At 49.3% G+C, this 16,851-nt stretch overlaps 2 protein-coding genes across 2 annotated transcripts in view; one reads left to right on the top strand and one right to left on the bottom strand.

The window, feature by feature from the left end:
* LOC134156177 (uncharacterized) overlaps positions 1–16,851 on the bottom strand; it is a 165,448-nt gene that overhangs the window by 140,751 nt on the left and 7,846 nt on the right. The window lies entirely within an intron of this gene.
* On the top strand, positions 364–15,557 carry RBM38 (RNA binding motif protein 38). The gene is made up of 4 exons (XM_062604021.1): positions 364–733; positions 1,247–1,370; positions 1,963–2,017; positions 14,111–15,557. Exons 1-4 carry the CDS (start codon positions 566–568, stop codon positions 14,409–14,411), a joined length of 648 nt encoding a protein of 215 aa, XP_062460005.1. The 5' UTR covers positions 364–565; the 3' UTR covers positions 14,412–15,557.

Below are 16,851 nucleotides of genomic sequence, written 5' to 3'. Positions count from 1 at the left end.
GTCCCCGTATGCCCGCGGCGTTTGTAGCCGCTCCCCGGGAGCCGCCGGGACTTGTAGTCTGGGGCAGGCTCATCCCGAGGGGCTGCCCCCCGTTGTCGCGGGGGTCCGCGGGGCCCGGCGGCGGCTCCGATGCCCTCAGGAGTCCCGATGCTCGGGGGGGGGGGGGGGGGGGAGGCGGCCGCGGTGCGCGGCGGCTCCGCTGCTGCTCCAGGGGCAGCGCCGGGGGCCCCTCACAGTCCCCCCACGGCCGCCGCGTCCGCAGCGCCCCGCCGGGCTCGGAGCCGGACTACGCGCCCCGAGCGCCCCTGCGCGGCGGCGGGGCGGGGCGGGGCGGGCGCGGCCCTACAAAGGGCGGCGGCGGCGGCGGGCGGCCGCTACTCACCGGTGCGGGCGGGAGGGCGCGGGGCCGCCCGCGCTCCCGGCACAAAGCGCGGCCATGAGCCGGCTGTAGGCCCCCGGGACCCAGCTTCCGACTCCGCTCCCTTCGGCCGCCGCGGGGGGAGGTTTCTTGTCGTGGCCGGCGGCGCGGGGTGGATGCCGGCAGGGGCCGGCCGCGCCCGGCACCATGCACACCGTGCAGAAGGACACCACCTTCACCAAGATCTTCGTCGGGGGGCTGCCCTACCACACCACCGACTCCTCCCTCAGGAAGTACTTCGAGGTCTTCGGGGACATCGAGGAGGCGGTGGTGATCACCGACCGGCAGACCGGCAAATCCCGGGGATACGGCTTTGTAAGTGCCGCGCCGCGCCGTGCCTCGGTGTCCCCGCCGCGCTCCGCTCCCGGCCCCGGGCAGGGGCTGGCGTTGGTTCCCGCTGTGAGCGGCTCGGTGCTGCCGCCCGTCCCGTCGCGGCTGTGCGTGTGTCGGGACAATGGCTGGGGTGGGGGTCCCTGGACCGAAGCCCCCTGCGCCGCGCGTTTCAGCACCTCCGTCCGCCGGTGCCGGCTCAGCCTTGCGGTGCATCGCCTGCCCGCTCCCCTCAGCCCTGGGCGCCGCCAGCCCCGTAGAACAGCACGAGTGAGGAGGCGGGGGAGACCGGCTGGTGTAAGCACAGCGGGGTAGCTTGGCGAGGGGGGAACCCTCTTATCCATCAGGTTACCAGGAGCTCTTCCCGTCTTGAGACCGCAGCAAGTGGAGTTCAGCTCCCGATTCAAAATAGGACAATAAATAAACTCCACGTAGTGCTTGTTGCTGGAGTGCTTACAAAGTGCTGGTGCTACAAACAAGGCTGTTGTTTCTCTCTAGGTGACTATGGCAGACAGAGCTGCAGCTGAAAGAGCATGCAAAGACCCAAACCCCATCATTGATGGCAGGAAAGCGAATGTGAACCTGGCCTATTTGGGAGCAAAACCAAGGAGTATTCAAACTGGTGAGGCACCCAGGAGATCCCATCTCTATTAGAATAACTTGTAAGACAAGGAACTAGTTACTCAGGCTGGGTTCATCTGATCTGGCAATGTGTGCTTATCATTCGTAGTTCTGATTGTTGACTGAGGACACTGTCCAGTCCAGTTATCTCTTCCATATCATGTTACTCATACCTGCTACACTAGTGTTATGCATCCAAGTTCATATAACTGAGTTAAAACTAGTCCATTTTCCTGTTACCCCTTCACTACATCCATATTAACAGTAAAATCCAGTTCATCTTCTGCTCTTTGGTTTAATGACCGCAGTACCCAGTGTGTAAAATGAGGCACGATACCCCATTGTCTGTTCAATAAGAGCACTTTCACACCCATCTTTAATCAGAATTCCCATCTGCTGCTCCTGTGTATCACATACACATATTAAAATTAACTTGCTTCTAAATGGGGCTCTAAATTTGCTCACATGAATAGCAGATAAAATGCATGTACTGTGGTCCGAGGTGGAATTATGCATGTGTATTAAGAGCTGAATGCAGATGGTTCAGTGGATGCCGTTCATTAATATTTCTCTCTTTTCTGAACATGTTTTAGGTTTTACCATAGGTGTGCAGCAGCTACATCCAGCCTTCATTCAGAGACCCTTTGGGTAAGTGCAAATGGTTCTTAACAGTCTGTTTGAAATCAAATTCATGAATCAACTTCCTCATGCTTTAAAATGCGTGAAATAATCCTTTTAGCCATCAAGAGTGGACAGTTTCAGCAGCTGTTGTTAATGCTCAGAGTACTTCATTTCTGGTGAAGATTTCGGAGGTTTTGTGCCTTTGTCAGCTTTAATGTAATTCCCAAAGATTCTCCTTTATCCTCAGTAAATCTTAGTCATAATAAACCCAGTGCATTACTTGCTGCTTTGCCAACTTCAAGAATTCAAATAAATGGAAAATAGTTTCTCTATTATAGTACTTAAGGTGTCAAAACAATTAAGCAAATTCTGTTCTCATGTGTCTCAAATAAGATCTCCTACTCCCTCCGTGCCATTTCCCACGTAATAATGCTTAGGATACAGTTTTATCCTAGAAAACAAATTGCATTAGAAACAAAGTCTGTTACTTAATGAAAGTAACATTAGGTCAAAAATTGATTTTGGACAGATGTTATACAAGGCTTGAATAGTCTGTAAAAGTGGGCTTTTGTCTGCTGTTTTCAATAGCTTATACCATCCCTACTCGGTTAGAAAAGTCCTCTTTTTATACATCTAATAGGATCTGGCAGCTGCTCGGCAAAAGACAAGTGTGCTTCACGAGAACAATAGTGACTGTCATACTGCCTTCATTTAACTGTTTAATGATTGATGCCGTTCTTTTTTTACACCGTTTCAGAAAGTGAATATTGATAGGGGGTTTTTATTATTATTTTCTAAGGGCATTTAGAAAGGTGCATTTTTTACAGCTTTTGAGCACCGCTCTGTTGTGGGTTTTGTGTGCCTCTCATAGAAATAGATGGGATTTTGGCCTTTGTCAGCAGGAATACTTCATCCCTTTCCTGCTCTCTGCCCATGGGTTTTGGGGTAGGTGGTTTTTTTCTAAAGAAAAAATCTGCTAGCAACAAAACAGAAACTTTCAGTCCTCTGCCCTTGTGGCTGCAGTTGCCAACTGCCTGGGTAATCTCATTCCAATGAGTTTATGGATGTGAGAGGCTGTGTTGCCACAATAGTGCACACCCAGTGTGCGCGTGTTGTGTACGGTTCAAACATGCCAGTGTTCATGTGTGGTTACGGCTCTGTTGGAAAGAGTCGAAGAACATCTGTCATGAAATGAAGAGTCTCTTTTTTTCTTCTCATGTGTGCACAGTAGTCCATGTAGGCAAGATGCTGCCTTTTAATAGCAATCCTTTCACGGGAGCTATAATAGTTTCCTGAGCCCCCAAAGTAAGCAGCAGTGGTGCCTTTGAGATGTGAATCCCAGAGCCTTTCCAAATTGCGCAGGGGTGCACAAGAGTGGACGGTAAAACCAGCCTGTTCAGGCTTTTCCAAGCATGTGAACAGAAAAGAGCAAAATGGTGAAGCATGTTAAACTCCTTGTGTTGGCAGGAGCACCAGCCCATGCCTGCCCCCAGTGCAGATAATCTGCTGTTCCTGTGGGTGCAGCTCAGGAAAACAGAGGTTTTGAACAGTTTGGTTTTAGTTTCACATACAGAGGAGTGTTGATCAACTGACTACGTGTTCCTTGTGAGCTAAACAGTTACTGTTCCAGATCTTAGGCATTGGTTTCAAGATTAAACCAGCAGAGCTACAGTTAGCACATACAGCAGAGAGCGCTATAAATTATTTATCAGTTGCCAAGAGACAGGAACCAGGAGACTGGAGGGCTGGAGGCAGGGGATTATATATCATCATTTGCAAGCATCAGTAGATGAGAATTTCATTGCACGCAGTTATTGCTGCAGCGCAGTCACTGGAAACATGGGTTGGGCAAAAAGCTGTTCACCTGAATACCATGACGGGGGCTGCTCTGGCTTCTGAGCAAAGCATCAGGTGCTCAGTCAAGCAGTAGAGCTTGGCTCCAGGTTTCCTCTTTGTCTCAACAAAATTAAGAGCCTGCCAGGCTCCATTCTTGCATTTTCTTGAACTCACAATTTCCTCAGCCCTCTGTGGGATTTGAGGGTAGATGAAGAGTTTATCAGGATCTGGCTGTCTGTCTTTGGAAGCTTCACTGAATTGCTGCTGTCAGTTAGCTCTGCGCTATGCTGAGTGGGTCCCTACCAAACTCAAGCTCAATGGCTCTCAGTGGGTTTGCCACTGAGATGTTGCCAGGCTCTCCCTCCTGCAGTTCCTGTCTTTGTAAAATGCTTGTGCACAGGGGTTGGCATGTGGTTTCCAAAAGATGATTGTTATGGGACGTGGGTGCTAGGTGTGCAAGCTGGACTTGGCAAAGAAGAAATGAATGAGCCCATCAACTGCTAGGTAGTTAAATGGGGAAAGCCAGCTGTATTCCAGCTATCAAGCCACAAAATGCAGGTTTTGGTGAAACATGAAATGAATGGAAACTATGAAAATTACTTAAACATCAGTGAGGATTATTTATAAACTGAAGGCTACCCCCCCTCCCCCCCCCAGCTCCAGGCACCCAAATGGGGCTGTAAATACTGCCTGGGGTATGTGGAACAGAAAGAGAAACCGTGAAGAGCCTCTCTCCTTCCTCCTGTTGTCCTGGCAGGGGAGGCACTTGCCCAGCAGACAGCATGGAGTCGGTAGTAAATCCTCCTTTGAAAAGTATTCTCTAGATTGTAGTAACCAGAGATCTTTATAGTAAGGCAAGGCAAAGGATGTGTCTGTGTCAGGGTGAGCTGGAGATCTGGCTTCTGAGTTTAGGGAAGCAGCGCCAGCCTGGAGCTAACAGTGTGTGCTGTGCTTGGAGGGTGTAATGCTGGTGTGCTCCTGCAGCTCCCGGCCAGCACAGAGCTGTGTTTATGGGACCAGAGAAGGGGGAGACCCTCTCCCCCCAAACACCGTTACTTTATTACTGCAGCAGTGTCCCTTTTATGAAATCTTCAGAAACATATTGAAAGTTCTTGGCAGCTGCTAGGAGCAACTGCGCAGACTGCTCAAACAGGAGTACATTGTGATGTGGCAAATGTTTTTGTGCCTCTGTCTTGGTTCTCTCCCCTGAGAATCTGGTGTGGAGACAGGTTTAAGTCTGTACAGGGAGCAGGGATTCCCTCATTCTCCTCTGTACTTGCTGTACTCGCTGCTGTGGACATGAGCAGCGTATGGCAGATGCATTCCTGTGGCTGTGCCTCAGCAGAGGAGCTATCTGTGTGGGAGATCTACCAGTGACTGAGCCCTTGGAAACATACAGCTGTCTCGTGTAGCAGGATCCAGCTCTTTCCATTGCTGCTCCACAGACCCTGCTGCCCATCCTTGCGTAGCTGCTTGTTTTAGCAGCCCCCTGATTCTGGTGTCGGGCAGCATTGGGAAGAGTTAAATCTCTGAAATTTCATGTGTTGATGCTGCTGCATTTCGGAAGTGAAGAAAGTCCCTTTGTGTCTGCCCGCCCCCCTTGCAGCTGTATATCCCTAAACCTTCACTATTGGGTTAAAAATAAAACAAACTTTCATCTTTTCTGTGGTTATGTTTATAAAAGGGCACACACTGGCTGTGCTCTGCTCAGCCCCTGTCAGCTGGCATTCCCTGCTCCCACTTGCTCAAAGTTGGCCTGCCCTGGACCCCAGGCAGCTCCCATGGGATGGATGTGCTCCCGGCACCTGTTGTTTGTCGTGTGCCTGTAACATGAAAGCTTTTTTTTTTCGGGGGGTGGGGGGGAATTTCCTAAGAAACATCCAAATCCGTTTCCCAAATGGCTGCAGCTGCTAGTTCTCGGGCATGGGTACTGCTCTTCAGACCAAATGTTGTCATCCAGAAAGAGCTCTTTTACTTATTTATTTAGAGTAGACGTGTATTTATAAGCAGATCAGGTGGCTTTGGAAATCTTCCTGAATATCTGCCTCAAGCTGGCAAACACTGGTGTCAGACCCAACGGCTTGGTGTATAATGTGTTACGGTTAGGGGCACAATTTGCTCGTGTCCTGCATGTAGTATAGGTCCATAGAACAATAAGAAAGGAGAGCATGGTCTGATACACTGACCTTACACTTGGCTGTGTAAGGGGCATCAAGCTCAAGGCAGTAGTAGACCTTTTGCAGGGGACAGGCTCTGGGTAAAGGGTGCCATGTGCCATTCCAGTGCAGTCAGGGCACAAGCCTGCCTGTGGTGAAGAGCCAGGCTGAGCTGGCTCTAGCTTTGTTTTTACAGCACATGAGTTGTGCTGCCTTCTCTGTATGATTCCATTGCCCTCGGTGGATTTGCTCTTCATCCTTGCCAGTACAAGAGCAGCCTCCATAGCAGCAGAGACCAAAGGAGCTGGGGAGCGGCAGATGCAAAATTCTCCTGTTCTGGTCTGGCTGGTGCCACATAGTCCCAGTGTGGCAGATTGGTGCATGTGTCTGAATTCTTAGAGTGATCCAGCTTGTACTTGATCTCATCTTTCCTTTGCACAGCTGCAGGCATACCAGTCCCTAACTCTGCAGTATTAAACACATGCCCAGTAATTTGAATGATAAATGTGGCTCTGGCTGGCCTGCCTCTGAGCTGAGGACACCAGTGAGGGAGCTAGACAGTTGTTGTGCTGATAATTTGGTAGCAAGGACACTGGGTCACTTCTAAATATGACTTATATGAAGAACTTGTTCCCCACGGATGGGAGCAAGCTACATACCAGAGCTAAATATACTCCATGATCACAAAAGATGGAAAGTCATGGACCTTGGAGTTAAAACTGAGTCTCCTGTTTCTTGGTCTCTTAATCCTGTAAACAGGATCATGCTGTCCCCTGCAATTTCCCTGTTGCCAGCTTTGAGCATTTCAGCGCTCCTGTATCATAGCTGAGCTGCTGCTGGCTCTGCTCTTGCCAAAGCAGCAGAGGCTGGGATAGCCATGCCAGGGGCAGGCTTGCAGCCGCCCTAGGATTCCTGCTTGCAGGAAGGTGTGTGGAGAGAGATGTCTTAGATGCTCTAGAGCAACAAAGGCACAGCTGGCGGTAGACATCACGGAACCTCTTAAAAGGGAATTTCTTTGTTGGCCGGGAAGTCACTTGTTTCATCAGTGTAGGCTTTCTTCTGTCAAAAATAGATATGTCATCACTTATTCTATAGCTAAATAATTCAACTTCAAAATACTTTGTTTATCCAGGAGAATTTGTCATACATCAAATGTGTGGACGGTTTCAATTAAAAGTCACTGAACGGGATCATGTGTAAAGTAAACCTGTTAAACAGTTGGAAGTAGCCCATTTAATACAGATGATGCCACAAGTTGTCGGGTAGTTGAGAAGACTTCAAGAGATGTTTCTGCAGCCTTTGGTTTTCTCCAAATTATAGAAGAAAATTGGAAAGCTTAGTTTAAGGTAGAATTCCTGGGGCTTCCTGGGTTTTTCTCTTGCATGGACAGGGTGAATCCTGCATCGTCCTTTGTTTCTCACACTGCAGATGAAGGGCTCTGGCTCCTGTAGTGTACTGGTGTGAAGCATTTTCCGTTTCTCCTGTCAGTTAATTTCTGGTTTGGCTGTGCTGATAACTTGAAAGGGGAGGGGTTTTTCCTCCTCTGGATAGCTGACTAGTTGCGGATTAACTTCCATGTGGCTTTTTCCTCAGTGCCAGATGGCTCTTGTTTCGGGCAGATGTTATCTCCTGCTACCTGAGTGTTTTTCAGCCTGCTTCTCCAAAACTATTCTTGGTCTGGCCCAACATGCTTTGTTTGGGATTAACTTTTTTTTTTTGTTTCCTTTTTCCTTTGGGTGTGGGGAAAGCAGATGGAGAGGATAAAGCTGTAAGTTGTTGAGCCTGGTTAACTCGTGGTAGAGCTCAGCATGTTGATCCCGGGCTCTGGGTTATGCTAAGAAAAAGGATTGGATCTTAGTGAGAAGATGTACTCTCATCTGTAGCTGGCAACCTCTTTTTAAAACACTTTTGTTTTGTTGTTGGTTTATTTTCCCCCACACCCCTGCACTGGCTGTGGGGAAGGTGTTGATTGCATTTCTTTTTACTCGGTTTTTGTGGGATCCACCTTCCTCTGCTATGGGCCATTAGTTTGTTGCATTGTGAAGTCAAGATGCACCAACACGAAAATGCTGATGTTGTTGGGCTATGATAGGTTCTCACTACTGCAGTTCCTCCAGTTCCTTAAGTTTTTTCTCTCCTGCCAAAATGAAAAAAAATTGAAATAATGGATTGCGCTTGTACCCTCCAGCTGGCATTAATGCTTCTCGAGCAACGTTTTTGATTGGCTCAGCAACCAGTTATCACTGGATGCTGCACCATACTCACTTTGTCTTCTTCTGATTCCAGCCTGGGACAGTCTGTTGTGGCAGGTTGTTCCTTGGCAATTGCCACAAGTGTGGTGATGTCTGGTCCCAACAGGGAAGCAGGAAGCTCAGCTGTGTACCTCTTTGCATAGGCTGCTGTGTAAATCTCCTCAGAGGGCCACAGGAGCATAAGCAGCAGACAGGCAAATTAGTTACAAGATGAGCAGAGATGGTGTTCGTTTGCTATTCTGTGTTTGTATCATACTGTAGTAGGGAGGATAAACACTGTACAATAGAGCTGCAGGGTTCATCCTTGTCTTACTTTGAGCTGGCTGGTGAGGCAGAAGTCATTGCCATTGCAATGCATGTTTAAATCAGCTTTAGTAGGAGCACTTCAGGGTTGGGAAGTTTGTCATACCAGTAGTTGAAACCCAGCCCATGTCAGTGGATGATGATGGATGATGGGGCACAATGAATGTCCTGATCCACACCAAATTGCTGGTGGATAAACTCTGTGATCTCCTCATTTGTTGGCAGGCAGGGACTGCCCTGGCCATGCTTCAGCCTGTAGCTCCTCCTCATCATGTCTGGATTTGAGAACAGGTCCTGAATTCCTTGTGTTCCTACAGCCTGCCATTGTGGCTAGGGCCCTTATGGTGCATGTTGCCACTGCTTAAAATGGCTCCACTGCTTAAAATGGCTCCAGTCCTTGCTGGCTTGGGAGTGTCCTTCAGGAATGACATCTTGGGGTGGGAATCACATCAGGATATGTCTGTGCATCACCAGCTCTGAGGTGTAGAGCTCCTGGTCTGCTGCTGCTCTCCAGTGCTGCTGGGATGTGCTTCCCAGAGCTGCTTCTGCCTGGTGCTCTTGGAACCCACTCCAAAATACATCTTCAGATCTCTCCTCCAGGCTGTGGTGGGAGGTGTTGCTTGACCAGAGGTAGTTGTCAGGTTGCTGTCATGGTCAGCTCTGGCTGTGCTCAGCTCATTATGCAGTACCACCTACCAACTGGAGCACAGCACCACGTGTTGTGGCAGTGTGGGTGTCCCTGTAGCAGCTAATGGGTAAACTCTAGTGGAAATGGAGGCCAAATTCCTGGAGTCAAATGCCAGAATTTGTGCCTTCGCTGGCAGACACAAAGGGCTCTGTTCCTTTATCCTTTAAGGAATAAAAGCCTGGTCGTGGCAGTGGCATTTGTGTCCTGATCTCTGCAAGACTGCCAAGAGCTCTGTGCGCCTCCTTGCTTCCCAAGTGCTTGTGTGATGCTGTGCCTCTTGACAGAGGGTTGCAGTTATCTCCTACATCTACAGGAGCAATGACACCAGCTCCCAGCATGGCTGGTAGAGATCAAGGGGGTCAGGAACTCCTCTTTGCTGCTCTCCCAGGCCTGTACAGCTTGCGAGAGCTGCTCATGCATAGGAAGCCCTGCAGGACGGGGGAGAGCTGAGAAAGTGCAGCTAAAACTCATTTTAGCTGTAAATCTGATAGGTAAAGATCAAATATATGAAGTGCCTCCGAGATGAGCTCTACCAGATAGAGCTGATGTTGAGGGAGAGGGCCTGGTTAGCTCGTTCTTCTTCCTTGCCATTGGGAAGAGGTGTGGGACACATGGCCATCTGACTGTTCCCTTCTTCCTGGCTGCCCACCAACCTCCCCTGCCCTGCAGCTCACCCCCAGCAGCCCCACCAGTGCAGTGTGATGGGGAGAACAGGTTTTAGGGCTGCACCAAAAACTTGCTGCTTTGCTCTGTCCTTTGTGTTTTGCACAGCAAGAGCAGAAGCCGAGCCCGTGTCTCCTCTGCCAGGGGCTCTGTAACCATCTCTTTTGTTCTATGTCTTCCAATTTTGGCTGCCATTGTGCCTCATAGTCAGGAACGTGGGCTAGTGTGGTGATCCCATGTGCCCTCCTGCACTGCAACACCCATCCCGAGTCCCTGCTGTGGCCACTGCTGGCTCTAGACTTAGGTTTGTCCGCACTGATTGCATTTGGTGGCCTTTGCCTGTGATTAATCACAACATCTCATACATCTGCTCGTGGAGTGACTCTGATGTATGGTGGCAATGGCTGATGGCTTGGTTGACGTTTTACATTCACACTGTGCGTGTTCTAGATGAAGTTCTCCTCTGGCTGGCAGGGCCCGTTGTGGGGGATGGAGGAAAACTGCAGGGAGGAAGGGAGGGAAAGGCATCTTAAAACACACAGATGTGACTCATTCTCTAGAAATTCGGATTAGAGTTTGCTGCTTTCTAGAAGAACAGGTCAAAAAAACCTCCAAAAATCATCTTCAGAAATTATGGCAGGGGGGAATATATTTAAGGACTTTAAGTCTGGATGTTAAATACAGCCTGCAGGGAACTTTATTGCCCTGCACTGTTTTGTTTTGTCTGTAGCTGCAAGTCATCAAAGTGACCTTACCTTGGATTGTGCATTTTGATCCATGAGTTGCCATCTGTCCACCTAATTCAGAAGTCCCAACTGCATAATATCTCGATAGAAACTTCTGGCTAAATTGTTGACATCCCACAGGCCAAAAGAACCTTCCCTTTTACATAGAAGTGCATTCTGCAGTTGCCGAGTGTGATTTTTCTAGTGCAGTAAACCATGGTGTGTGATATGCACGTGTGTATGTATTGGGCTGGGATGTATTTCTGGATACAGTAGAGGAGCACTTACTGTATTTCTAGCTAATGGTGCTTTTTATTCAAAGTAGCATTGAAGAGCTGGAATTTTTCTGTGCTGAAAAAGAAATAGTAGTGCAGGATATCATGGATTTGCTCTTGCATACACCGCAGGAGCTGCACTGGAGGAGCTGTACACATGAAAGCAAAGCTGGTGTGTGGAGTCTCTCAGGGATGAGCTGGGGGCATTCACTCACCCTGTGTCCCTTTGCATGGGGTGGGCTGGCTCTGAAGAGCAGTTGGGTGGCAGCAGGGGACATTGGGGGGTGGCCTGCATTGCTGTTCAAACAGGATGATGCTCAGGCTGGATTGCTTGAAGGCTCTTGGACCATCCTGCTGGTTGCTTTGCAGGCGCAGGCTGAAAGCCTGTGTGCAGGAGAAGTGCAGGGCCCTCCTCTGCTCCTGCTGATGGGTGTTGTGTGGCTCATCCTGAGCGTCAGGATTGTGCGTGTGGCTTTGTTGCATTTGTGGGGTGGTTTTAAATTGATCAAGCCCTGGAGCAGCAGGAACCCAGCAGTGGGACACTACATATGGGGAGAAGCAACAGGCAGCCAGAGCATCCCATCACCAATCTGGGATGCAGGCTGTTGTCTGAGCTGCTGATTTACAAGGGGGTAGAGCAAGAGGTGTGCATGGGGTCCACTCCTATTGCTCCATGGGCTAATGCCAGGGAATGCCTCTGCAGAGCCTTTTCCCAGCCCCTGGTCCGCCAAGACAGCAGCACTGCACCTCTGTGTTCTTTAAAACAAAATAAAGGAAACAAACCCCAAGTGACCAAGCACGGCACTAGGCCCAGCTCCTCAGCAGAGGCATCTGCTGCTGCTGCCTGCTGTGGGGGACATGGGTGCCCTTGGTCTGAACTGATGCATAAGCTCTAGCTCTGATTCAGTTGTGGCAGCCTCAACTTGCATCAGAGCTAAACCAAAAGTGATCCAGTCACTCTCTGCTGCCTCATCTCATTCTTGTTAGTCACAGGGTGATACTGGGTATGGTGCATTTATGGACTGAACGACTGCAAGGCCCCTCTCTCTGTACTATGCCAGGGATGGCTCTGGCCTCTGGAGATGGTCTCGCACTTAATCAGCCCAAGGCTGAGGTGCTGCTTCCCACCATCCATCCTCCTTGGTGCTGCCCCTTTGGGGCTAGCCTTGTTATATCTAAGGACCCTGACTTCAGAGGTGGTGTTGCTGTGTGCAGGGAAGAGAAAAATAATTCTCTCATCATGCAAATTGCCTCAAGAAAAACCATAGTGTGTATGTGAGTGGGAAATGGAGAGAAAACTTGGTTCAGATGAACACTTGTTTGTGAGGAGCCTTTCTCCTGCCTGAAGAGCAGCTTAAACCATCTGGTGCTGGTGGCAAAGCCAATGAGAATAGCCTCATTTGGCTGGACTGGAGGGACCAGCCCCACGTGAAACCCAGTATACTGTATGTGGTAGCTGAGACCTAGGATGGACGCTTGGGTGGAATGAGGGTGGCCAGTGACCCACCCAGCAGAAGTGGCCAGTCCCTTGCTGTGAGTCCCCATAAGCACCAGAGTCCTGGAGCTTCCAACCCCAGAGATGGATGAGTGGGCAAGATACCCTCTCTGTAGCAGTTGAGCTTGGCTCTAAAGAGCAGTGTGGGCACGTACAGGCCTTGTGAAGAGCTTGTGGGAGCCTTTTAGCAGTGGTTGTGTTTGGAACTGTGCTGTCACACACATCCACACACAAACCCCCGGAGCGTCTGAATCTGCATGAGCGCTCTGCAGTTACCTTGGGGTTTTCTGTTTGCCAAAACGAGCTGGGTTTGGAGGCGGGCTGGAACGAGCCCTCCAGAGGATGGGTTCTGGTTCGTGCTGTTGTCTGTTGTGGTTTAGCAAGCAGCCACCAAAGGGACCCTTTCCCCAGAGTGCACTTCTTGATGCACGTGGCTCTGATCTGTCAGTGGCCACGTGCCATTTGCTGGGACCAGTCTGCTCACCCCTGTTTCTTAAACAAGCCCCAACTGTGTCAAGCCTGTGCACGTTGGAGCTCTGTGCTGCTATGGGCTGTGCAGGCAGATACCATTTGCACTCTGCATTGATGTGCAATTGCTTGTTTTCATCTGGCCTATGGCAATTTGTGTGGATGGACCTAAACCTTCTGGTTAATACAGTTTTTTATCTTGTTTGAGGCCTGACTTGTTGGAGGTCCTTAGGAAAATACAGCTCTTTCATTTTGCTGCTTTTTTGGGGGTTTTGGGTGGTTTTTCTTTTCCCTTTCCTTCTCTTTAGCAGTTTTTATCAATCAAATTAATGGGCAGTCCTGCATTAATGATCTTCAGATCTATGGACTTTAATTGACTAGTGGTGCTCAGTTCCTCTCAGCAGCACAGCTAACTCAGGGCAGGGGCAAACTGGCTGATGAAAAGCAGCACTTTAGGAGCTCCATTGAAAGGCAGAGGAAATGGCAGGGCTGGCTGGCCACAGAGCCTGGACGTATAAGCTTACGGGCACACGAGCATCACTGGTGCACTGGGGACTGCTGGCACAGTCGCTACTGGTGAGTGTTATTGAAGGGAAGAAAACCAGCATTAATCTCTTATGTTTTACAACAAACACCCTGTAGCATTGCCCTAAACATTCAGTGTTATGGAAACAGGCTTAAATGTGTAGCACTGATAACAGCTGGCAAGCTGGAAGGCCCATGGCTATGGTGCAGGGACAGTGTTCATCCCTGATGGGACACACCATGTGGGATGAGCAGAGGAGTGTTCCTGGTGCCTGGAAGTGCCCCATGGGCTGTGGGTCCTCTGGAGCCTCCACCAGGGTTTGGGTAGTGGTGGGGAGCACGGACCTGGAGGCTGTAGGAGGCAGTAATGCTGCCAGTGCAGGCAGGGATAGGCAGGGACGAGGGAGATTTGGTGAGCCAGTCAGGCAGCGGCTGTGTTGTAGCCATCCAGGGAGTTTATCTTGGGGACTGGTGGCCTGGATAGTGGGAGGAACAAGACACGGAGCCCAGGATGTTGTCCGTTCTTGCAGTCCATGCTTCACCTTGCGCTACTTCCACCCTTCGGTGTAAGAGTGTTTTGCTTTTCATTCCCTCCACCCTGAGCAGCACCCCTCACTTAAGGGGGCAGCACTGTGTTTGTGGCTGATGCACATGAATTTGGGGGAGTAAAAAGGGGAACATGCAGGTTGGAGGGAGCCCAGCCCCTTGCTAACTCTCTCCTGTTGCCTCCACAGACTCACGCCTCACTATGTTTACCCCCAAGCTATCATCCAGCCCAGCGTGGTGATCCCTACCCCCGTGCAGTCCATCACTTCTCCCTACATCGACTACACCACCGCCAGCCAAGCCTATTCCCAGTACACCACAGCTGCCTACGATCAGTATCCCTACGCTGCCTCTCCCGCTGCCGGGTTTGTGGGATATGGATACACAGGCACGGTCCAGCCCCCCATCACCGCCAGCAACCCTGCAGCACCCGCCACCGCCTTCGTGCAGTACCAGCCCCAGCAGCTGCAGCCTGACCGCATGCAATAAGGGCCCTGCTGCCTGGGACAATCTCTTACAATGGAAGGATACGACTGGGACAACAAAAGCAACAACAGAAAAACCTGGTAAAAGAATCAAAACAGAAAAAGGAAGGAAAAAAATCACCCTGTCCCTTTATTCCCTTTCTGTAGGTGCATATCAATATCTAAGCTATTTATAGTGTTAAGGGCAAACCCAAACCCTTGCAGTCTGACTGTGCTTACAAAAATGGACTTCTGGTTAGGTTTTTTGTTTGTATTTTCTTTTTCCACCCCAATCTGGACAGATACTGTCTTGAAGATGTTCTGAAAGTGACTGAAATGTTCCACAGGAGAGCTACAGATTCTTGCACACATCGTGGTCTGCTGGTCTGCTTCCATCATCCATGGTCTTCTTTCCGCCCCTATCCCATCAGCCTGCCCTTCCTCATCAAACCTACGATCCTCCCATTTACTGTTGAGGTACAGAGGTACTTGGAGAACATGGAAAAAAGCAATCTTATTTTTTGGTTGTACAAAAACTTTGTAATACTCAGAGATGCCTTACAGAAAAGAAGAAAAAGAAAAAAAAAAGAAAAACTATTTTTTAATATTTATTGCGATTTTAATCGCATGAGCTGTGAATTGCAGACAGAAGAAGAGTAGTATCTGCCTTGTTTAATTCTCATTTTACTAAATTATTGTATGTAGGTAAAAGTTCTTAAGTAATTGCTGAATCACTTCAACATGCAAAAGGGAATATTGGCTTGAAGGAGAGCAGAATATTCCTTTAGTCAGCGCACTGTACTATTTTCTTATTGTAATTGTTACTCTGTTAAGATTATCTCAAATTTAGGTATATTTTTAAATGCAAAAAACCAACCAAGAATACCGAACATTTTGTCTACTTTGGTAGATCTTTTGTTACAATGCTGCAACCTATGGAGACATTTACAGTATTTATGTAAAAGAGATCTGGGGCTGTTGGCCAGTGAAACTTAGGAGAATACCATGAGTGATGCAAAAGAGAGAAAGGTGTTAGGTCATTGAACAAATGGGTAAACGTAACCTTTTTATGCCTCCAGTCCAACAGCCAAAAAAAGGAAGAGAACGGACGATGTAAGTTAAGTGCATTTCTACAAAGAACAGCAATAAACTATTTTAACTTTTAAAATTATCCAGTACTGTATGGTACCATGTTTGCTTGGCTGGAGTCCATTAGGGAGTGCTTTCCCATTGCCTCTGCTGGGCCTTCACCCATGAGCATTCCAGGGCGCATGGGAGCGTGTGTCCTGTGGTGCATCCTGACCCACCATTCCATGGGTGCCCCCATCCTTTGCAGCACGTCCCATATGCTGTTACTTGTTCTGCACATCCCAAGTCACCAAGGGGGTTTTTGAGCTCCTGGAGCATTGCACCAGAGCAGTGCGGTCCCCAGTGCTCGTACCCAGCACTGGGGCACTTGCTCATGCATGGTGTGTGTAGAGCAGAGGCTGTAAAGTGCCTCCCTCCTGATGCAGCTCCAGTGGAAACAAGGACAGCTGAGATCTGGTCTCATCCCAGAATCCTCAGGGTATCACTTTCCTTCTTATTTGCTTAGATGAAGGTTTTTTTCCAGAATTGAATAGAGGTCTGCCAGAGCCTGCTCCTCTTCAAGGGTCCAGTAGTGCCCGGGCCGGCTCCTTTGCATTGGTGAGGTGGCTGCATTTGACTTAACCCAGCCAGCTTGATCTGGAAATTTGGTTTTCAAATATTGACCATTACAAACTATCAGTTTTAAAAGTAAATAAAATTATCCTATTTGCTCCTGCCTGTTTTCTAGTTCATCTCCCTAAAGGCTACAGCAGAACCGGTGCCAGGAAGTGCCTGCGTTTATTGCCGTTGAAAGTGATGATGCCTGAAGTCATCCTGGGGATCAGGGTGCTGTAGAGTGAAAGCAAACGCAGTTCAGCACTGTGTCTGATCAGCTGCCCTGTGAACTTAAAGGCGCACGGTGGGCAGGTCTAATGTCATCGATAGGCCTCGGAGTAAACACCCCGCTTTGATGAATGGAAACGGCTCATTCCTCCCTTCCTCATACTGTGTGAGCATGCAGATCCTGGTGGGGCTCTGTTCATCCTGCCCAGGGTTTTGCTTATAGCCCTGTGGGTAACATTTATTTCCTTTTTAAGTAATTACTATCTGGATACAGCCGTGGAGCTGCCAAAGGAGTAAGAGCTGAGCGCCGCATCCAGCACGGCGCTGGCAGGGAGCACAGCCTGGCCTTTGAAGTACTGCACCATCGGAGATCATTCAGCAATTCTTCTTTCTCCCTGTCATGAGTCTTTCTGAGAGGGAAAAGAAAGGGGAAGGAAGACTTGGGAGGTGGATGTGAGTGCTGGGAGCAGCTGGCTCCATGGTGTTGGGATGCCCATCCTCAGGCAGTGCTTCTGCCTGGGTCCAACACTGCCAAACGTTGGCTTTTTGTTTTT

This window comes from Pezoporus occidentalis, unplaced genomic scaffold, assembly GCF_034315485.1.
Source record: "Pezoporus occidentalis ecotype Australia unplaced genomic scaffold, CSIRO_AGI_Poc_V1 ctg83, whole genome shotgun sequence".
Lineage (NCBI taxonomy): Eukaryota > Metazoa > Chordata > Aves > Psittaciformes > Psittacidae > Pezoporus > Pezoporus occidentalis.
Note: the sequence above shows the minus strand (reverse complement) of the source record. Positions and strands in the feature narration are given on the sequence as shown.

Coding starts and splice junctions, on each gene's coding strand:
- RBM38 (XM_062604021.1), top strand. CDS start 566: ATGCACACCGTGCAGAAGGACACCACCTTCACCAAGATCTTCGTCGGG. Junction 1,371..1,962: donor ACCAAGGAGTATTCAAACTG/GTGAGGCACCCA, acceptor AACATGTTTTAG/GTTTTACCATAGGTGTGCAG. Junction 2,018..14,110: donor TTCATTCAGAGACCCTTTGG/GTAAGTGCAAAT, acceptor TTGCCTCCACAG/ACTCACGCCTCACTATGTTT.